Here is a 23777-nt window from a genome sequence, read left to right as displayed (position 1 = left end):
AATGGACAAACATATAAAGTAAATTTATGTTTTAAACTATCACATGTCTAGTGCTTCGAACACTTTAATCATAGCAACTCATTAGGCTGAGCATTGCTTTAACCATTGACTTGACCTCTGGTTGACTTGAACTCATTTTCACACTTTTCCTTCCTGTATGGTAGATATCTCCTCAATTATTTGAATCCTTTCTTTCACCTCTTGATGATAGCTAAGACAATGAATAATCATCTTGAAATCAATCGATAAGATGCTAGCCATTACTATCATATTTGGTATGTTGATATTGTGTTCTTCAGTTCTTCATTCCTTCGGTAGGGATATTATCTCACCAAACAATTTGCTTAGAGATGGAGAAACTCTTGTTTCATCCGGAAAAAGATTTGAACTGGGGTTCTTTACTCCTGCAGGAAGTTCTGATAATCGAAGATATGTGGGAATCTGGTATTATAAAATAAGTCCAAGAACAGTTGTGTGGGTTGCCAATGGAGATTCCCCACTTACAGAAACTGGTGGAGTTTTTTCTGTAGATTATGGCGATCTTAAGGTATTGGATAAATCTGGAAAACTTTATTGGCATACAAATCTTGATGGACCTTCAAATCCAAAATTCTATCTGGAGGCGAAGCTCATGGATTCTGGAAACTTGGTTTTGAGGAACCAGTGGGAAGTGAATATATGGCAAAGCTTTGAACAACCAACTGATACATTTATTTCGGGTATGAACATGAGCGACATTACGCTGACCTCATGGACGAGTCAAATTGATCCAAAACCTGGAAATTTCACATTGAAGCTAGATCAAGAAGATGTGAATCAACTTATCATCAATCGCAATAGCTATATCCATCATTGGAGAAGTGGGGTTTCAGGTGAATTTTTTCATTCTGATAAACTACCTTATGCAGTACAAAAATTGTTATTCAACAAAAGTTCAAGTGCACGCTCGATTTATAATAGTAGAGGATTGTGATTAATTTTAATGGGGAGATACTGTATTGGAGCTTGGATATGGATGAAAATAAATGGTCTTTACTATGGAGGAAACCAATGGATAGATGTAGTGTGCTTGATGCTTGTGGAAGCTTCAGCAGTTGTAATTCAAACAATAAGTTGGCCTGCAAATGTTTGCCAGGTTTTAGGCCTAAAGTTCAAGCACACTGGGACAACAGAGAATTTTCTAGTGGATGCACTAGAAATTCAACTTGTAACGAGAATGATATCTTCTTGAAATTGAAGAAGATGAAAGTGAGCAATACAGATTCAAGAATTGATGATATAAATGAAACAGAATGTGAAAAAAATTGTCTTCAGAATTGTCAATGCGTTGCTTATTCCTACACTCAAAATGAAAATAGTGAACGGACGGCACCCTCCACTTGCTGGATTTGGACAGAGGAACTTAAATATCTTCAGGAAGATTATGATGGTGGTCATAACATCTCTGTGCGTCTGGCAAGATCTGACTTAGGTACCTCCTATTCCAGGTTTTTTTCTATGGATGTAGCATCTTGCAGTACAAAATCTGATTTTCATTCTTGAAACAAATGAAACCTTATCACAGATTATTTAATTTTATTGAAGCAAACCTCTTAATTGAGCAACGCATTAGAGCTAAACAGAGGAGCAGCAAACATAATATATAGTTTAACTATTTTGTAGTGGGTAGAATATTGTCTAATAAATGCTGAAATTCATTTGTAGGTGACGTAGTATTCCTTCCACTTAAGCAAGAGTGATTCAATTTGTTTAGCAATGATGACTTGGATCTTGTTGTAATTATTTTGTATGCTATTGGAAAGAAAAAAGTAACAAAATCTACTTTTGCAGAATCAACTGTGAGAACTTGCAAAGCTTGCGGCACAAATATAATTCCTTATCCTCTAAGTACAGGATCAAATTGTGGTGATCCTGCTTATTTCAATTTTCACTGCAGCAATTACTCCACAGGCAAGCTTAGCTTCAATGTACCTGAAGCTGGCAGCTACAATGTCACTAGCATCAATCCAACTGCAAGAAGATTTGTCATCCAAGCAAAAGAAACAGATACTTATTGTGATGCCAGAAGTGGCGACGTTCTGCAACTAAACCAGTCGCTATCTTCACATTTTAAATTGATTAATGTAACATGCTCGCGTGATACTGATGCAGGAAGTTTAAGTTCTGATATTAAATTTCAAGGTATCGATGAAATAGAGATCAGTTGGGATCCACCTCAAGAGCCAAGCTGCATCTCTTCTTCCGACTGCAAGGATTGGCCACATTCAACATGCAATGTAAGAGATGGTCCGAAAAGGTGCCTTTGCAATGCTAACTTCAGATGGGATGGCTCTGCGCTAAATTGTACTCCTGGTGAACATCTTACTATATATAAGGGCATGAAACACTTCATGATGCATTTTCCAATTTCATTTTCGTGTTTAATGGATTCTGTGCCTCTTGAGATGACAGCATGCTGCCATAAGACTCAAATAACTGTAAAAATAAATGAAAACCATGTATTCATTTGGTTTGAAACACAATGTGATTAGATTCTTCCAAATAAATCCATTTAAAGGTATTCCTTATTCTTCCAGTAGAAGCCGGAAGTAACCATAAGCAATTTGGAGAAGAAGGATCTCCCAGAAAAAATGCACCATTGCTTTTGATCCTTGGAGTAACTATTGCATGCATTATAGTTTTTTCATGTGTGACCGCTCTCATTTTCATATGTAAGAGAAGGATGGTCAAAAGAAAAGGTAACTAAAAAAGCTTTCCCTATTTTAGCTTAAATTTTATTAACTAGGAGGAAGCCCGCGTTGCGCGGATTGCCTTATTACTTTGTTACTGTATATTGCATTGGAGGTTATTTTTTTAGCACACATATAAAAATAAATATTTATAAAAAAAATCCAACAACTTAAAAAAAAAAAAAAAAGGGTATATGCATAGTTATATATTTAGATAGATAGATATTGTTAGCTTCAGCAGGTGTCTTAGATTTATAGTTATATTCCTGAATTCAGAAAGAAAGGAAAATATTGAAAGAAATGCAACTGTTTTATATGGCACTGAGAAACGCGTCAAAGGCTTGATAGACTCGGAAGATTTTAAAGAAGAGGACAAGAAGAGAATAGATATACCCTTTTTTGACTTAGACAGCATAATAGCTGCTACAGATAATTTCTCAGCCGCAAACAAGCTTGGAAGAGGAGGCTTTGGGCCTGTCTACAAGGTAATTTTCAGATAATGCATTAAAAGTTTTTTTTCTGGCTAATGGCTTAAATTGATTGCAAGACAAGTGTGGTCCAGGGCACATTTCCAGGAGGTCAAGAAATTGCTGTCAAGAGACTTTCAAGTGTTTCTGGACAAGGATTAGAGGAATTTAAAAATGAGGTTGTGCTGATCGCTAGACTTCAACATCGAAATCTTGTAAGGCTTTTGGGGTATTGTATTCACGGAAATGAAAAGATTTTGCTCTATGAATATATGCCAAATAAAAGCTTAGATTTCTTTATATTTGGTAAGCCTCAAAAGGAATTTTCTCATTCTCATTGCAAAAGTTCGGTATGTTTCAGAATTGCTAATCTTTGTATGAATGGAAAAAATGTTCAAGATCCAAAGCTGAGTCTGCTTCTGAATTGGGAGATACGCTTCAACATCATTCTTGGAGTGGCTCGAGGGCTTCTATATCTGCACCAAGATTCTAGATTGAGGATTATTCATAGAGATTTGAAAACAAGCAACATTTTACTGGATGCAGAAATGAACCCAAAAATTTCTGATTTTGGCTTAGCAAGGATATTTGAAGGCAAACAAACAGAAGGAAGCACAGAAAGAGTTATGGGAACTTAGTAAGTTTCACTCAAGTAGTATAAAATTTGAGTACCTGACTAAATCCTGGGAAGCCCAATATATTAGATTATTTTAGAAAGGTAATAAAAAAGAAAGCCTGAATTATCATGATAAATTTCTGAAAATGCATGCAGTGGCTATATGTCCCCGGAGTATGCATTAGATGGACTATTCTCGGTTAAATCAGATGCTTTTAGTTATGGAGTGGTGGTGCTGGAGATTCTAAGCGGAAGGAGGAGCACCAGAGCTTTTAAGCTAGAAAAAGAATTGAACCTTTTGACTACTGTAAGTTGGGATAGTTAGTTTTAGTCTAATTTAATGCTTTTCTATTTTCCTGGTAATTAGGACTGACCAAATATGTAAACGACAGGCATGGAGATTGTGGAGAGCAGATTACGCATTGGATTTCTTGGATGAGACAATAAGTCAAAGTGTTAATCGCAATGAATTTATCAAGTGTCCACATTTTGCATTGTTATGTGTACAAGAAGATCCTGCTGATCGTCCCAACATGTCAAATGTTGTTGTCATGCCAAGTAGTGAAGTTGCAACCTTTCCAATCCCTAGGCAGCCAGCTTTTGTTGAAAGAAAAGGCCTTTCTGATACTGCTTCTTCATCAAGTAAGCAAGAAATAAACATGTCCTGGTCTGTTGAATCTGGAGGAAGTAGATGAACGTAAACAATATAAAACCAGAGAATGAAGGAGAACTGTAGTAAAAAACTGATATGAAGCTATATGAAGAATGATTTAGAAACTGGAATATATTGGACTTGGAAGCACACAACTTCTTATTTACTGCTGAATATTTATAGAAGAAAAAAAACATCACTACTTAACAACTACTGCAAATAATCTGGAAAAAAACTGAACTATTCTCATATAATTAAGCAACAAGCAAATCATGCTTAAAGACTTGTTCAAAAACAAAAAACTGTAAAGACTTAGTCAAATACTAAAGACAAATTACTAACATTCTCCTCCTTGCCTTAGTATTTGCATACACCTAACTTGTTCCTTAACTCTTCGAATCTTGCTTTAGGAAGACCTTTGGTTAAAATATCTGCAAACTGCTCCTCTGTTCTGCAAAACACTAGCTTGATTTCGCCATCTTTCTGCTTTTCCCTCAAGTGATAGAGCCTGATGTTAAAGTGCTTAGTTTTTCCGTGAAAAACAGGGTCCTTTGAGATTGCAATAGCAGCTTGGTTGTCAACAAAAATCTCTGTTGGATCATTTTGCTTTATCTGCAAGTCTTCAAGTATTTTACGGATCCAAATTGCTTGATTCGCTGTTGCATTTGCTGCAATAAACTCTGCTTTTGCTGTGCTTTGAGCAACAACCTCTTGCTTTTTTGAACTCCATGAGAAAACACCTGAGCCAAAGCTGAAACAAAAACCAGTTGTGCTTCTCATATCATCAGTAGAACCTGCCCAATCACTATCAAAAAAACCTTGGAGCTGAAAATTTTTAAGGCCATAATATTTGATGCCATAATCGGTTGTGCCCTTCAAATATCTTAAAATACGCTTAGCAGCTACAAAATGAACTTTACTAGCACAATTCATAAACCTTGACAACAAACTTACGGCAAAAGTTATATCTCGTCTTGTGGCTGTGAGATACATCAAGCAACCGATCAAACTCTTGTACAGCCCTTCATCTACCTTTTCAGCTCCATCTTCTTTACTGAACTTCTCATTCAGATTCATTGGTGTGCTAATTTCTTTGCAATCTTCCATGTGAAACTTCTTAAGAATTTCCTTTGCAAACTTCTGCTGGCATATGAAGACTTCATGAGCACTTTGTTTCACCTCTAGGCCCAAAAAATAAGACAACAAACCAAGATCTGTCATCTCAAAAACTTTGAACACATCAGCTTTAAATTCATTCACCATTTTTTCATTGCTTCCTATAACAAGCAAATCGTCAACATAAACAGACACTACAATTATGTTAGCATCTGATTTCTTCACATATAAAGTGGCTTCACTTGGACTTTTCACAAATCCAAGACTTTGAAGATAATCATCAACTCTACTGTACCAGGCCCAGGGAGCCTGTTTAAGGCCATACAAAGCCTTCTTCAGTTTGTAAACTTTCTCCTCCTTACCCTTGACTAGAAATCCCTCAGGCTATTCAACATAGATTTCTTCTTGAAGAAAACCATTAAAAAAGGCTGACTTAACATCTAGCTGATAAAGTTTCCAACCTTTTTGCGCAAACAAGGCCAGCAACATCCTTATAGTATCCAAACGTGCAACAGGAGCAAAAGTTTCTGAAAAATCTACTCCGAAGACTTGATTGTACCCTTTCACGACTAATCTGGCTTTATGTTCGTTTACAGAACCATCAATATTGAGTTTGGTCCTATAAACCCATTTCACTCTAATGATCTTTCTATTTTGAGGTCTATCCACCAACTCCCAAGTGTCATTCTTCTCGATCATTTTTAGCTCATCTTTCATGGAATCTATCCATTTGTCATCCTTCATTGCTTCATTGAATTCTGCAGGCTAAAAAACAGCAACATTACTTCTTGCATAGACATCAGACAATGATCTTATGCCACGAACTGGAACATCATCTATATTGTCATCAAGTTCTTGAGAGAATTCTGGAAATTCTCTCTCTATTGGCTCCTCCCAAATCCATTACTTGTCCTCCATAAATTTGACATCTCGACTTACAATAATTTTCCCATTTTGAGGTTGGAAAATTCTGTAAGCTTTAGAGGTGTTGCTGTATCCAACAAATACACCAAGTTCTGCCTTCTTATCAAGTTTATCTCTCTTCACCTGAGGCACATAAGAAAAACATAGGCAACCAAAAAATTTGAGATTTTGTAAATCTGGCTTATAACCAAACCAGGCCTCAAATGGTGTTTTGCCTTCAATAGATCTAGTCGGGAGCCTATTCAACAAGAAGACTGCAATACTTGATGCTTCTGCCCAAAGATTTTTTGGCAACTCCTTTTCATAAAGCATACACCTTGCCATCTCCATGATGCTCCGGTTCTTTCTCTCACTTAGGCCATTTTGCTGGGGAGTGTAAGGAGTTGTGAGTTGGTGCTCAATACCTGCTTCTTCACAAAATTTGTCAAAAGATGCATTTTTGTACTCTTTTCCATTGTCAGATCTTATTGTACGTATCCTGCAATCACTTTGATTCTCCACCCAACTTTTAAATTTTCAAAATATACTAGCAACCTCAGCTTTGGATTTGAAGAAGTAAATCCAACAAAATCTAGTGTAATCATCAATAAATGTAATATAGTACTGATTACCATTTAAAGATGATGTTTTCTGAGGTCCTCCGACATCTGAATGCACCAGCTGTAGCTTGTGTGAGGCTCTCCGACATCTGAATGCACCAGCTGTAGCTTGTGTGAGGCTTTCCATGCTATTCGAAGAAATGGTTTCCTGACTTGCTTTCCATATTGACAAGCTACACAATCAGCTAGCTCTTCTTCGAGTGGTGGGACCCCTTCACAAAGTCATTTTTCTGCATATAAGTAATCCAGCATGATTAAAGTGTCCCAACCTTTTGTGCCATAGCTCTGCATTGCTGAAGTGACATGCAAGTGCTGCTTGGCCATTCTCCAGCAAATTTAGAGCAAAACTCTTGGACTTCATCATCACCTTAAAAACATTTTTGCCCATTGCATCCTTAATACAGCACCACTTATCCTCAAAAAAGACTTTGTAGCCTTTTTCAAGAAGCTGCCCAACACTCAATAAATTTTGATCAATATCAGGCACATACAAAACATTAGAGATATGTGTCAAACCTTTCAAGCTCTCAATTTGCACTGTGCCTTTTCCTTTGACTGGAATAAGCTGGCCATTTCCAATCCTCACTTTAGAGATAAAAGTCTTATTTATCGCTATGAAGAGAGTTTGATCATTGGTCATGTGATTGGTGTAGCCGCTGTCTATCAACCAAGAATCACCTGAGTTGTTCTTAGCTGCAAAACATGTCGCCACAAAGAGTTGTTCTTCATCATTTTCTTCTATATGTGCTTTTGCTACTACGAAATGTTGGGATTTGCACACTCTCTCCATGTGTCCCATAATGCCACACTTCTGCACTTAATGTCAGGCCTCCACCAACACTTCTTAGACTGATGGTTTGACTTTTTACAGTGTGTACAAGGTGATCCAGCACCTTTGTTGACATTGCTGGATGATAGCCTCGCAAAGCGGGCAAACTTTGTTATGTTATTTTCATATAAATTGCATGAATGCATGAGGTTTTTATATATTTTACGTTTGTTCGTGTTGTTTTTGTTTCAAAGTAATTTTAGGAACACAATTGGAGCAAAGGAATGAAAAAGCTTACTTTGTACACTGAGATCAAAACAAAGTTGATTAAAAATAGAAGAAGTTCCTGAAACAGCCTTCGCGACACGAAGCAGGTCGCAACAAGAAAAATTGCCAAAGTCGCGAGCGCTACCTGAGGTCGCGCGCGCAACTTACACCCAGAAGACTCAGCAGGAAAAGAAAAGCACAAGTCACGAGCGCGAAATCTACATGCGCGAGCGCGAGAAGCACTCCTGAGAGTCAAAAGGTTTGCAAGCAATATTCGCGAGCGCGACATCCACATGCGCAAGTTCGAGAAGCACTCCTGAGAGGCAGAGACATTTGACGCAAAAGTCGCGAGCGCGACCATCAACCTCGCGAGCGCGAGTCGAGATTTCCAGGAGACGTAATTGCTGTCTTTTCATCAGAAATACATATCTTTCCATGCATGGGTCGGGACTCTTCCCAAGAGAAGTCACCTTAAGCACCTTTTGGCCAACCAATCACCACCAAAACCTCCATCACTCTCCTCCTCTATAAATAGCAATCAAAGTAAAGAAAGAAATTCATTCATTCATATTCAGAGTTAGATTCAGAAACAGAGAAACTTAGATTGTATTAAGAGAAGTGTGATAGTAATACTTAGAACAAGTTGACAAGAGTCACTTGTTATTGATTGTGCCAAGAACATCAAGAAGTTCCTCGAGGTGTGACACCCTCCGGAGGCTTGAGTTAGATTACTTCTTTCTCTTGTTTTATAGACTTGTTGTATGTTGTTCTTCATAACTCTTCTATGCAAAGCAACAATTTAAGTTGGTAGCATTCAATAAAAATTACTTAAGTTATCTTTTGATCGTTGTTTAATCAAGGTTACTGAATTATATTCTCAGAAAGAAATAGTTTAGTAAAGATCAAAGAGATTTAATTCACTTAGTTGAATTTACATATGCATATTTCACTTATTTCTGTTAAAGTTAAATCTGTCTTATTGAAATAATCAAAGAATAAGTACTAGGTTTAATATTTAACAAGATAAGGTATTTATTATAAGTAGAAATACATATAATAGATAGAATAATTCTATACTGAGAGGTTGAATTATATCTTACCATATGTAATTAAAGAATTATTTACTGTATGTTACAAGCTTTTGCATATAAGGGGAAAATCCTGTGTATGATTAATTATTCTAAGTATCTTACTACACACTTATCTCTAGAGTTAATTAATAATTAGATTTAGCATAACAAGAAATTAAACAAAACTATTCTATATTCATATTTCTGTAAACATATCAATAAGAGTAAAGTAGCAAGTGAACTTAACCCGTTCCTCGTGGGATCGATCTTTTATTACTACGTTGCGATCCGTATACTTGCGGGAACTCAAAAGAGACGCAACAAGTTTTTGGCGCCGTTGCCGGGGAACGGTGTTCTGTCATTTAACGAAATATTCTTATATGTGATTTACAGTTTATTTTAATTAAGATACTTACTTATTTTTGATTCAAAATTTTGCAGGAATACATAATTTACGTATCTTATATGCCAAGTACCAGATCTTCAAACAGTGAATTAGAAGATTATCAGCCTGAGATTGAACAGTTTCTTTCACAACAAAAGAAGAAAAAGAAAAGAAGAAATTCAAGAGTCATGGGTGATGAAAATCCGCCACAGAGGTTGATGGACTATGTTACTCCAAGTTTAAATGGTTCACAAAAAGGAGTAGTACGTCCACCGGTAAATGCTAACCAGTTTGAGATTAAACCTGCTTTATTACAAATGATCCAAAATAGTGTTCAATTTTACGGATTATCGAATGAGGATCCTAACTCGCATATAGCTAGTTTTCTTGAGATTTGTGATATGTTTAAGATGAATTCAGTACCAGCAGATGCTATTAAGTTACGTCTATTTCCTTTCACATTGAAAGATAAGGCAAAAGCTTGGTTGAATTCATTACCATCAAATTCTATCACTACCTGGGAACAACTAGACCAAGCTTTCCTGTCTAAATACTTCCCACAGCAAAAACCGCTAGGCTTATCAAAGAAATAACCTCCTTTACCCAACATGAAAATGAATCCCTATATGAGGCATGGGATCGCTATAAAGAACTCCAACGAGTTTGCCCACACCATGGCCTTCCCCAAAATATATTGATTCAAACTTTCTACAATGGGGTAACGCCTTCTACAAGAGGAACTATAGATGCTATGGCAGGGGGATCATTAATGAAGAAGACTACCAATGATGCAATTGAGTTACTAGAAGAGATGGCCAACAATAATAGCATATGGCCAACCGAAAGGACTCAGGTAAGTCATTCTACTACTAATAATGAGTCTTCTTCTTCTTCAAAGAATTCGATAAAGAAAGTGCATGAGTTAGATCCCTTAACTATGATGCAAGCACAAATTTCTGCTTTGTCATATAAAATTGATAACTTAAACATAAGTAAATCAACATCTCTTATTTGTGACAATTGCAGTCAAAATGGGCATGTGTCAAATGAATGTAATTATAAGCATCCGGTTATAGAGGAACAAGTGAATTATGTTCAAGGACAAGTTCGTAGTCCATATTCGAATACTTATAATGCTGAAAATCGTAATTATCATAATTCCTTCTGGAGAAACCATGATAATCAAGATAGGGGCAATCAGGTTAGTCAATCTTAAGATAGACTAGGACAATTGACTAGTAAAATTGATAAATTTTTGGAGGGAATTAACCAAAAGATGAGTAGTCAAGATGATAGTTTTAAATGGTTAGAATTAAAGTTTGACAAGTTATTTAAAAACCATTCATCATCCATACATAACTTGGAGGTACAAGTAGGGCAGCTTACAAATGCTATTTCCTCACGTGAAGTGGGAAATCTTCTTAGTAATACAGAAAAGAATCCTAGGAAAAATGTAAGTGCCATTGCCTTACAAAGTGGAAAAATAGTAGATAAAGTAGCTCCTTCGGGTATTGATGCTAATGTTTTGAATAATACAACTGTGGAGCCGGTTTGTGAACCGAGCATTGAAGTGAATAGTGCAGGATCAAAAGAACAAGAAAAAGGAAAGGACAAGGAGAAGGATAATGTTAAAGCTTATCAATCTAGGCCACCTTTTCCACAAAGGCTCAAGAAGCAAGAGCAAGATAAGTAGTTCTTAAATTTTATTGATAAATTGAAAAATTTGCATATCAACATGTCACTCATGGAAGCTATTACACAAATTCCAAACTACGGTAGGTTCCTTAAAGAATTAATCTCGAAGAAACGTAGTTGGGAAGATGTGTCAACAGTCACTCTGACTGAGGATTATAGTTCCATAATCTCAAGTAAGTTACCTACTAAACTCAAGGATTCAGGAAGTTTCACTATACCATGCAAATTAGGTAAAGTAGATTTTCCTAGATGCCTTTGTGATTTAGGAGCAAGTATTAATTTGATGTCATTATCTCTCTTTAAGAAATTGGGTTTAGAAGATGAAGTTAAGAGAACTAATATGGTTTTACAACTTGCTGACCAATCTATTAAAAGACCCTATGGTATCATTGAGGATGTACTTGTTAAGGTTGACAAATTTATTTTCCAACTGATTTTGTCATACTTGATTTTGTTTATGATAAAAATTGTCCTCTTATTTTAGGAAGACCATTTATGAACACAGGGAGAGCATTAATTGATGTTTCAGAAGGAAAATTAGTCCTTAGGATAGGTGATGATGTCATTGAATTTCATATAGACAAAGCTATGAAATATCCTATGGATGAGGGAAATTGCATGAGGATTGACATAATTGATGCATGCATACAAGAAATGTTTGCCTTGGAAAATAGTGAAAAATATGAGGAAGAAAATGTAAACATTGAAGAAGAGGAGTTTATAAATTTAAGACCTGAAATGTTACTTAGGGAGCACGAGCCTTTGCCACAATCAATTGAAAGACCACCAATAGTAGACCTTAAAGAGTTACCGAATCATCTACGATATGCTTTCTTAGGTAAAGATCACACACTTCCTATAATTATCTCTAACAAATTGACTATAGATCAAGAAAATGACTTGTTAAATATTGTTAGAAATAGGATTAAGAGTATAGGATGGCAAATTTCTGACCTTAAGGGGATAAGTCCAAATCGAGTCATGCATTACATTAATCTTGAAGATGGACATATACCTAAGGCAAAAAGACAAAGGAGACTTAATCCTAATATGAAAGAAGTAGTGAAGAAAGAAATTATCAAATTGTTAGATGCAGGAATAATATACCCAATTTCAGATAGCCAATGGGTTAGTCCAATTCAATGTGTGCCTAAAAAGGGAGGAATGACTGTAGTAAAAAATGAAAATGGTGAACTAATCCCTACTAGGACCACTACAGGTTGGAGGGTATGTATTGATTATAGGAAACTCAATTCAGCTACAAGAAAAGATCATTTTCCATTACCATTCATAGATCAAATGTTAGAACGAATTGCTGGTCATGCTTTCTACTGTTTTCTCGATGGATATTCTGGATATTTTCAGATTTATATCTTTTCGAATGACCAAGAGAAAACCACATTTACTTGTCCATTTGGTACATTTGCATATAGACGCATGCCTTTTGGATTATGCAATGCACCTGCAACATTTCAACGTTGCATGACCGCAATTTTTAATGACTACATAGAGGAAATTATGGATGTATTCATGGATGATTTTTCTATTTATGGTGATTCATTTGAAAGTTTTTTGAAAAATTTAGATCTTGTATTGTCAAGATGTGAAAGTGCTAACTTGGTTTTAAATTGGGAGAAATGCCACTTTATGGTTGACGAGGGCATTGTTTTAGGGCACAAAATAAGTAAGGAAGGAATCCAGACAGATAGGGCAAAGATAGAAGCCATAGAAAAGTTAACTCCTCCTACTACGGTTAAAGGTATAAGATCTTTTCTAGACCATGCGAGATTTTATAGAAGGTTTATAAAAAATTTTCTATCATTGCTAAACCTCTAACTAACTTACTTATTAAAGATGCATCTTTTGATTTTTCTCCAGAATGTTTGAAAGCTTTTAATACTTTAAAAAATGCATTAGTGAGTGCACCTATTATGGCAAAACCCAATTGGGGATTACCATTTGAAATAATGTGTGATGCTAGTGATGTTGTTGTTAGTTGTGTTTTAGACCAAAGACATGATAAGAAATTGCATGTGATATACTATGCTAGCCATGTTCTAACTAGTACTCAAATGAATTATACAACTACAGAGAAAGAAATGTTGGCTGTGGTATATGCATGTGCTAAATTCAGATCATATTTGTTAGGAGCGAAAGTCATAATCTATACTGATCATTCTACATTGAAATACCTATTTGCTAAGAAAGATGCAAAACCACGTCTTATTAGATGGGTATTATTATTGCAAGAATTTGACATTGAAATTAAGGACAAAAAGGGTTCTGAAAATTTAATTGCTGATCATTTATCACGTCTGGAAAATGAAGAAGGACCAATAGGAGAATCTACAATTATAAATGAAAGTTTTCCGGATGAGAATTTAATGTTAGTACAACATGTTCACACACCTTGGTATGCTGACATTGCAAATTTTCTAGCTTCTAACATAATACCTCCAGATATGACTTATGCACAACAAAAGAAGTTCTATGCAGATGCTAAAAATATCTTATGGGATGAATCATTCTTGTTTAAGATATGTATGGACGGTATGATTAGAAGGTGTGTAGGGGAAACAGAAATACAAGATATACTTATGCATTGTCACTCTAGTCCATATGGAGGGCATCATGGAGCAAATAGAACTGCTTCAAAAGTTTTGGAAAGTGGCTTTTATTGGCCTACTCTATTTCAAGATGCACATATATTTGTCTCTCATTGTGACAGGTGTCAAAGGTTGGCAACATAAGTCGGAAAGATGAAATGCCTTTATCCAACATACTGGAGGTAGAAATATTCGATGTATGGGGGATCGACTTTATGGGACCATTCCCTATTTCACAAGGTAAAAGTTATATCTTAGTAGCTGTCGACTATGTTTCCAAATGGGTGGAAGCACAAGCTTGTGTCACAAACAACGCCAATACAGTGGTCAAATTCTTAAAAGCACTATTTACCAGATTTGGAGTTCCAAGAGCAATCATAAGTGACGGAGGTACGCACTTTTTAAATAGATCCTTTGAAAGCCTTTTGAGAAAATATGGAGTACACCACAAGGTATCTACCCAATATCATCCACAAACTAGTGGTCAAGTGGAAATTTCAAATCGTGAGCTTAAGTGGATTTTGGAAAAAACTGTGAATTCATCACGAAAGGATTGGTCACTTAAACTCGATGATGCACCTTGGGCATATAGAACGGCATTTAAGACACCAATTGGGATGTCTCCATACCGTTTAATTTATGGAAAGGCATGTCATCTACCCCTAGATTAGAGTATAAGGCATACTGGGCAATAAAGTCTTTGAATTTTGATTTAAGCAAGGCTGGCTACAAAAGGAAACTTCAGTTAAATGAACTTGATGAGATCAGATTATTAGCATATGAAAATGCCAAGTTGTATAAGGAAAGAACTAAGAAATGGCATGATAATCAGATTCGAATCGAATCATTTAAAGAAGGAGAAAAGTGTTATTATTTAATTCAAGACTACGCCTATTTCCTGGAAAATTGAAGTCAAGATGGAGTGGACCATTTGAGGTAATCAAAGCTTCAGATCATGGAGCATTAGAATTGAAAAATCTATCTAATGGATCCACATTTATGGTCAATGGACAAAGGTGTAAGCTTTATTTGGGTGATAAAATTAATGATCCACCACAAGTAACATTTTGAATCGGCACAATAAGTATGTATAATATCAATAAATAATTAATATACTTTGTTTATTATAATTTACTATCTTATTATCTTTAAAAAAAAAAAAAAAAAAAAAGGGAACTCATCAAAAGTCAAGTGTGCAGGAAATTTATTTTTGCAGGGAACCAAATTCGCGAGCGCGATCGTTGCAAAAAAGAGACAGAAGGTTTTTAACCAACAATCGCGGTCGCGACAAAATAAAGCGCGAGCGCGAATTCTCCACAAAGACAGTCAGAAGCTTTAAGATTCTCTCTCGCGATCGCGACAATATAAAGCGCGAGCGCGAGTTCTCTGCAAAACAAGTCAGAAGTGTTGAGATCCACTTTCGCGATCGCAATCATATCAAGCACGGGCGCGATTACGGTACAATAGAGGTCAGAAGCACGGAGACAACCATTCACGAGCCGCGAATTGCAGACGCGATCGCGACTCCAGCAAATTACTGGTGCGACACCAGCAATTACTGGCGCGACTTTCCAACGGTCAGAACTTTCAACTGCCCTCTCACATTCAAATTCAATTCTTCTCCTTCCCAAGGTATTCAAACCTGCAAAAACTGCAAATAATCTCTCAAATCCAATCAAAACTCTTCCTTTTCAACTTCCCCATTAACTACTCAACCCCATCTTTCCCTAAATTCATCTATATAAGAGTTTCCATTCCCCTCTTTACAAACCCCAAACTCTATCAGTGCAAAACCAATTCCCAGCAACCCCCTTTTCTTTGTATCTTGAACGAAAAATCTCGATCCAAACTCTCACAATGCCATTCAAACAAAAAGCCAAGAAGAACAAGGAAGGATCTTCCTCCTCTGCACCAGCACGAAGGGATTTGGCCTCCAGGTATAAGGCTCCTTTCCCTATATATACTATGGAGGAAGGAGAACGTTTCACCCGTCTTGCCAAATGCAGTTTCACAGGTATGTATCTTGACCAAACCTTTTTACAGAATACTGGCATTTTAGAGAAAGTGTAAGAATATTTGAAAACTCTGAACTTTGAAATATTTAGTCAATTACAAATTCCTGAAAATGCTAAATTAAGTTTAGAATTATTGACTACCATTGATTGGGTAGATGACACTGAAATGGCCATCAAATTTAGAGTGGATGGAGAGGAATTAACTGTGGATTATGATAAAATGTACCAATGGTTAGGATTCCCCAGAAATGGATTTGCTTCTAAACCAAAAGTTTGGAATGCGACTTCCGTTTGGTAAATGCTAACGGGTCAATTGTCTTTTACTCCTCAAAATGCTGGAAACAAATTGATTAAGGATGAGAGTATTTTATACCTACATAAATATTTGTGTTATGCTGTGTTTGGACGAGTGGAAGCCTCCAAAGTCCAAACAAGAGACTTGTTTGTGTTGGAATCTATTTTGCAGGGAAAACGAGTGGATGTTGCAGGCATGGTTCTCGATACAATATACAACGCCTCTCGTCATCAAGGCAAGGTTACTTCAGGAGTTGGTAGCATGGCACCTATCTTGGCATATGCTGCTCGTATGCCTATTCCACCCTATCAGCCCCAGCCTACAGACATTTTTCAGTATATGGATGGCGCATTCTTGAAAAAGACAGGTTTAGTTGAGGAAGTGAAAACCGGCACCATAGTACTCTATCGTTGGAAGCCATGGGAAAGAAGAGTCGGCACAGCGATCGCGATGAAGGAACTTCTGATGCACAAACGCAACGACAGCAGAAAGGCAAAGCACCAGTCACATCATCTTCTCACGCAGAAGAAGAAGAAGATGAAGTCGCTGGATGGAAGCAAGTGTTGGGTAAAGTGGAAACATTACAGCAATCGCAGGAAACTTTGCAAGTCACCATATTTGACATGGGACAAAAATTGCATACAATCCAGAAAAACCACGAACGTATGGAACGGAAGTGGATGAAATATTTCCACAACCAAAACATCGAATTCACTCCGTCACCTCCAGGTTCTTCGGAGGCCTAAGGTTTTTCTGCCCCTCTTTGGTTTTTCTTTCTATTTTCAGTGTTTTTGTGTGTTTATGCATGTGCCGTATGTTTTATTTGCATTTCCCCTCCCACAATGAGGACATTGTGTCTTTTAAGTGTGGGGGAGACCTACATTTTCATTTTTATTTCATAAAAAGAAAAAAATATCTGTGACAATTAAAAAAGTCAACTTCTTTGCCTTAGTTCAATGTTTTAGTCTCTACATGTTGATTTGTTTGTATTTTGCTTATTGAAATAGAAGTCTTGAATAATATACCATGATTAAAGAGATTTAAATGCTTATATGAACTTAAGTATTAATATATTACATATGACATATTGAAATTTTCAATAGCAAATTTTAATCTTTAGTTAACTATCTAGACATTATCTTTTGTTTTAGAGAAGCTTGAATCCTAACTTGAATGAAGAATAGGAAGAAAAGGGAAATTAAATACTTGTATGTTTCAAGTCAATAAACGATGAAGGTATTTCAAGAGAGAAAAATATACAATAGAGGGAATAATGGAAATCCGTTCTAAAGCAAAGTGGTATGGAGCATAAAATGCAACCACTTACCATTTATATTCCCACATATCTTGAATAAAAATGATAGCAAAAGAAAAATGTGGTATGGAGCATAAAATGCAACCACTTACCATTTATATTCCCACATATCTTGAATAAAAATGATAGCAAAAGAAAAATGTGGTATGGAGCATAAAATGCAGCCACAAAAGAAAAGAAAAAATACATATATATAAAACAATGAAGTGGTATGGAGCATAAAATGCAACCACTTAGTGAGATAGAAAATAGATTACCTAAAAATGCCTTAAGACAAGAAACAATACATGTATGCTACCTTAAGTACTTCCTATTTTGCATTCTAAGGATGGAGGATTGCCTATCTCATATTTTAAAAATGACTAGATTTCTTATACTTCAGATTTTTATGTGCTATATTGAAAAGTTTTCATTTCATATGCATTTATACTACTTAGTTCATAAATACATCAATCTCTTGTCTTTGGTAGATTACTTAAGAAATCTAAATCAACAAGTAAAAATAAACATGATCAACATGAAGTTCAAAAAGAAGGATGAATATTTTGCTTAGGGACAAGCAAAGAGCTAAGTGTGGGGGAATTGATAGCCTCGCAAAGCGGGCAAACTTTGTTATGTTATTTTCATATAAATTGCATGAATGCATGATGTTTTTATATATTATACGTTTGTTCGTGTTGTTTTTGTTTCAAAGTAATTTTAGGAACACAATTGGAGCAAAGGAATGAAAAAGCTTGCTTTGTACACTGAGATCAAAACAAAATTGATTAAAAATAGAAGAAGTTCCTGAAACAGCCTTCGCGACGCGAAGCAGGTCGCAACAAGAAAAATTGCCAAAGTCGCGCGCACAACTTACACCTAGAAGACTCAGCAGGAAAAGAAAAGCACAAGTCGCGAGCGCGACATCCACATGCGCGAGCGCGAGAAGCACTCCTGAGAGTCAGAAGGTTTGCAAGCAATATTCGCGAGCGCGACATCCACATGCGCGAGTGCGAGAAGCACTCCAGAGAGGCAGAGACATTTGAAGCAAAAGTCGCGAGCGCGACCATCAACCTCGCGAGCGCGAGTCGAGATTTCCAGGAGACGTAATTGCTGTCTTTTCATCAGAAATACATATCTTTCCATGCATGGGTCGGGACTCTTCCCAAGAGAAGTCACCTCAAGCACCTTTTGGCCAACCAATCACCACCAAAACCTCCATCACTCTCCTCCTCTATAAATAGCAATCAAAGTGAAGAAAGAAATTCATTCATTCATATTCAGAGTTAGATTCAGAAACAGAGAAACTTAGATTGTATTAAGAGAAGTATGATAGTAATACTTAGAACAAGTTGACGTGAGTCACTTGTTATTGATTGTGCCAAGAACATCAAGAAGTTCCTCGAGGTGTGCGCCCTCCGGAGGCTTGAGTTAGATTACTTCTTTCTCTTGTTTTATAGACTTGTTGTATGTTGTTCTTCATAACTCTTCTATGCAAAGCAACAATTTAAGTTGGTAGCATTCAATAAAAATTCCTTAAGTTATCTTTTGATCTTTATTTAATCAAGGTTACTGAATTATATTCTCAGAAAGAAATAGTTTAGTAAAGATCAAAGAGATTTAATTCACTTAGTTGAATTTACATATGCATATTTCACTTATTTCTGTTAAAGTTAAATTTGTCTTATTGAAATAATCAAAGAATAAGTACTAGGTTTAATATTTAACAAGATAAGGTATTTATTATAAGTAGAAATACATATAATAGATAGAATAACTCTATACTGAGAGGTTGAATTATATCTTATCATATGTAATTAAAGAATTATTTACTGTATGTTACAAGCTTTTGCATTTAAGGGGAAAATCCTGTGTATGATTAATTATTCTAAGTATCTTACTACACACTTATCTCTAGAGTTAATTAATAATTAGATTTAGCATAACTAGAAATTAAACAAAGCTATTCTATATTCATATTTCTGTAAACATATCAATAAGAGTAAAGTAGAAAGTGAACTTAACCAGTTCCTCGTGGGATCGATATTTTATTACTACGTTGCGATCTGTATACTTGTGGGAACTCAAAAGAGACGCAACACTGGACTTGCTGCTTTTATATTTCTCCATGAATTTCTTGTCTTTGCCTCCTGAACTTTCAGATTTGGCCTTCAAAGCATCCTCCACAGTTCCTTCTTTTCTCATTATTCTTCTTTGCTCCTGAGCCTGCAAAGCATTAACCAACTCTGCCAAGGATATGCTTGACAGATCCTTAGACTCTTCTAGTGAAGAGATTTTTGAGTCATATTTCTCAGGAAGAGTGACAAGAATTTTTTGGATAATTCTGTCATCAGAAAAATCCTTACCTAGTAGCCTTACTTTGTTGACAATGCCCAGTAACTTGTCCGAATAATCTTTAATTGTTTCCGACTCCTTCATCTTTACCATCTCAAATTCTCTAATCAAGTTGAGAATTTGCATGCTCTTGGTTCTTTCATTACCTTGGTACTCATTTTTGAGATAATCCCATATGGCTTTGGCTGAATTCAGATTCATGATCCTGGTAAAAATGGTACTTGAAACTGCAGAGTAAAGACAAGAGATGGCTTTTGACTTCCTTGTCTTTCTCTCCTTGTGAATTTTTATCTGTGCCACCATTGGATTTGCAGGCAATGGTTGAACGACGTAATCGTCTTCTACAACCTCCCAAAGATCCATAGCATCAAGATAAACCGTCATTCTAACAGCCCATGCTTGATAATTTTGGCCATCAAAAACAGGTGGAGCAGCATGATGGCTGAAAACTGATTGTATATCACTCTCCATTTTCACAGGTCCCTCAAGATAATAGCTCTTGATACCAATTTGTAGTAAAAATCTGATATGAAGCTATATGAAGAATGATTTAGAAACTGGAATATACTGGACTTAGAAGCACACAACTTCTTATTTACTGCTGAATATTTATAGAAGAAAAGAAACATCACTACTTAACAACTACTGCAAATAATCTGGAAAAAATCTGAACTATTCTCCTATAATTAAGCTACAAGTAAATCATGCTTAAAGACTTATTCAAAAACAAAAAACTGTCAAAACTTAGTCAAATACTAAAGGCAAATTACTAACAAGAACTCTTCAAAAAGATTTCAATTAGACAGAAAAAATGGTTTACTTACATTTTGCTTAGCTATCTAATTAGAAGGCTCATTACAACTGAAAAATATGAAGCTCAAAAACAAAATACAATATAAATAAATAATTTCTATACACAACAAGAAAAGAAAGAAGATGGTAGCGACTTCGTGAAGATGTGATGTGTGTCAAGTAATGAGCACATATTGGTTACGAGGATCTACAAATTCCTAAGTGAAGAGAAGGGCTTGAAAGAAAATCCAAGGTTAATTAACATGATCTAAACATGTGGGTTTGAATCTTTTTACTTAGTTTTATATTTTAATTAAATAATTGGGCCTGTTTAAATTAGACATTATGTTTCATTTAGTTTTTAGAGTTTCTTAACTTATAAATATTTAGTTTTCAGTATTGTAAGGATAGAAAGATATCAATTTATGTATGTGTTTTATGTAACTAGTTTGTTTTATGACATGTATTGCATATTTACTATACTCGTTCTTCATCCTCATTTAGTTTTTTATTTTTATAATACTATATCATAAGTTTTTATTTAGATTAAAAAAAGTATAATGGTCAATTTACGTTACTCTTTGCCTTATTATATACTTTATTTTATTTTTACATAGTGAAACGGTCTCAAAATAAAGTTCAATCAAACTCCTAAACCTATTTTCGGCAACTAATTCATGAATACAGATTCTTAAAACCTTAATAGATGCCCAAAAAAGGAAATCAAGTCATCACCCAATCTCCAATCTCCTGTCCCCAACCTTCTGTCTCCAACCTTAAATCAATATCTATATATATTTCTTATGAAAAAGTAAAAAATAAAAATTATTTCTTATAGCTAGTTAAAGAAAAAAAAATGAAAAAGTGATTTGAATTGTTTAAAAATAACATGAGTCTATATTAATAATCACTTTGACTATAGTAACGGTATTACTTCATGCAATAAAAAAATAAATATATGTACAAATACAGATCCTTGAAATTACAAAAGTTGACATAAAAATATATAGTTTTTTTTTCTGTAACATCCATTCCCGGTCCACCCGTAAACCCGAATAAACCGAGTCGAGATGCTACAAACTGGTTGACTTAATGTCCTGTCATGCTGAACTCATAATGTCTATTGAATATAATCACATGCTGATGTTGTTTACATTAATAATGTATTAATGTTGACAAGACATGATACTAGTTTACAAAATGGAATGGGCCCAACTGAGTGCCCTGTACATGCCATAAAAAGGAGAGACAAAAGGTACACATTAAAATGAGTAGCTACCCTGAAGAACGAGTCTTCTAAAGATGAACTGCAGCAGTTGTAAGCTGACTCTCTATGGTCCAATCTCAAAACCTGCGAGTTAAACAGGTAACTCGCTGAGCAAATAAAGCTCAGTGGATATCTCAACATAAAAAGAAACAATTTAGCACATACATGTGTAGAAAGAACCATGTAAACACATATGGCACATATAAGCACACATGTCATGATACCTTCATTATACCTTGATGATCTTTATAATACTGTAGGATTCATGCCATGTTATGTCAAGATATTAGTATGGCTCCATAAGGTTATAGTGAAACCGAAGTGATAAGGAAAAACTATATGAAACTGGATGAATACTGTATGATTGGCTGCTATGGCCCATATATAATCATATCCACTCAACGGCTTGTAGCCGGAGTATCGAACTGTATGGGGTGCAGATCTGCTATCCTATGTCACGACATAGCCTTATCTACATGGTTTCTACCTAACCTCAATGGAGCATAATGTTGGTATGACAATAGTATAACACAACATCATATTAATAGCTCATAACTTCATAAATCATAATGTTTATTTGATTTCACATCATTTGCATGCTTGCATGTTGTTTTAATACATGTTCTCATGTTGTATTTTGGTGTTAAAATGATTGGAGGCATATAAGTTAAGCAAAGGAACACAATTGCATTGAAAATGAAGTCCAAAAGTGCATGAAAACACAAGTCGCGAGCACGCCTTGCCAAGTCGCGAGCGCGAGATGCAAAAATGAGAGACAGTGTGTTATCGGGCACAAGTCGCGAGCGCGCAGTGCAAAGTCGCGAGCGCGAGATGTGCAAAATGAGAGACAGTGTGTTTCAGGTGAAAATCGCGAGCTCGTCATGCAATTCGCGCGCTCGCGTCGCGTTTTCCAGCCTGCACACTCTGTACTCTTTTGGTCATATCTCTCAATATACAACTCTGATTTGGATGATTCAAAAACCCATGTAAAGATAACACATAGAGGAACAAATAACGCTTCTATGACACTTCCTAATTCCATCATTAAATAGGGTCAAAATCAAGGTGAAGTCAATGGTTCCTTTCCAGCAAAACCTGTTTCAGTATAAACTCACTCTTTACTTCATTTATTCACTTCCTCCCCTGTTTTCTCACCATTACCAGTCCTCCCACTCAACATGAAGCAATATTGTCTCATTAGCAACACACCACACAAATTCTCATGCAAAGAAAATAGTAAATGACAAGAGATATCAAACCTTTACTCCAAAAAGCTTGAGCTCTTCTTTAGTTTCCTTTTTCTACTACCTTTGAACTCCCTTCTCCTATACACATCAGAATTCTTATAACTTATCTACAAAATAACTCAATTAGAGGTTGAATAACATAAAGCTTCAAGAAATTCTACTTACTTGGAGAAAATAGAGGTTGCCTTAATGCTTAACTACCATGAAAATGGATGGAGAAAGGAAAGGAAAGGAAGGAGATGAAGAAGATGAAGATAAAGAAGACGTTGAAGATGAAGATGAAGAAAATGAAGAAAGCAAATTGAAATGGAAGTCTCGAATACTTCCCAACTATCTCTTAATTGTATGGTACAATTACCAAATAAGACCTACAGTTTCTACATGTTACATTTTAATACCTCAACTTTATTTTTTTTTAGTGCAAGTAAGTCCTACTCTTTATACTTTGATCTTTTTGTTTCACTCAAGTAAGTCCACTTATAAACCCTTTCTACCCCAACCGGGTTTGGTTCAACTCGACTCAACTCGACTCGACTCGGTAGGATATCACAATTCTCCCCTCCTAAATAAAAACTTCGTCACGAAGTTTACCTGGTGTGAATAATTGTGGATACTGC

General features: G+C 35.7%; 3 protein-coding genes and 1 non-coding gene across 4 annotated transcripts; 3 read left to right on the top strand and 1 right to left on the bottom strand.

Annotated features, from left to right (window-relative positions):
* Positions 1-63: 63 nt before the first annotated feature.
* On the top strand, positions 64-15071 carry LOC105639523 (G-type lectin S-receptor-like serine/threonine-protein kinase At4g03230). Its single transcript, XM_089718709.1, is given in 10 exon segments — positions 64-959; positions 962-1471; positions 1831-2352; positions 2577-2738; positions 3006-3214; positions 3292-3502; positions 3596-3833; positions 3969-4119; positions 4205-4454; positions 9651-15071. Coding segments are annotated over 10 exon segments (3015 nt in total). The 5' UTR covers positions 64-250; the 3' UTR covers positions 9704-15071.
* On the bottom strand, positions 10169-10275 carry LOC149497544 (small nucleolar RNA R71). Its single transcript, XR_016320264.1, has one exon. It is a non-coding gene; the product is annotated as a small nucleolar RNA R71 (small nucleolar RNA).
* Positions 11330-14566, top strand: LOC149497543 (uncharacterized). Its single transcript, XM_089719209.1, has 5 exons — positions 11330-11672; positions 11774-12374; positions 12891-13048; positions 13168-13400; positions 14018-14566. The coding sequence occupies exons 1-5, from the start codon at positions 11330-11332 to the stop codon at positions 14564-14566; spliced, it is 1884 nt and encodes a 627-aa protein (XP_089575335.1).
* Positions 15072-15214: 143 nt separating the features above from the next.
* LOC149497542 (uncharacterized) lies at positions 15215-19011 on the top strand. The gene is made up of 3 exons (XM_089719208.1): positions 15215-15963; positions 16066-16141; positions 16229-19011. Exons 1-3 carry the CDS (start codon positions 15753-15755, stop codon positions 16887-16889), a joined length of 948 nt encoding a protein of 315 aa, XP_089575334.1. The 5' UTR covers positions 15215-15752; the 3' UTR covers positions 16890-19011.
* Positions 19012-23777: the final 4766 nt, after the last annotated feature.

Source organism: Jatropha curcas, chromosome 3, assembly GCF_041381405.1.
Source record: "Jatropha curcas cultivar XTBG-Jc1 chromosome 3, XTBG_Jcur_1.0, whole genome shotgun sequence".
Lineage (NCBI taxonomy): Eukaryota > Viridiplantae > Streptophyta > Magnoliopsida > Malpighiales > Euphorbiaceae > Jatropha > Jatropha curcas.
This window is presented reverse-complemented; position numbering and strand designations above follow the sequence as displayed.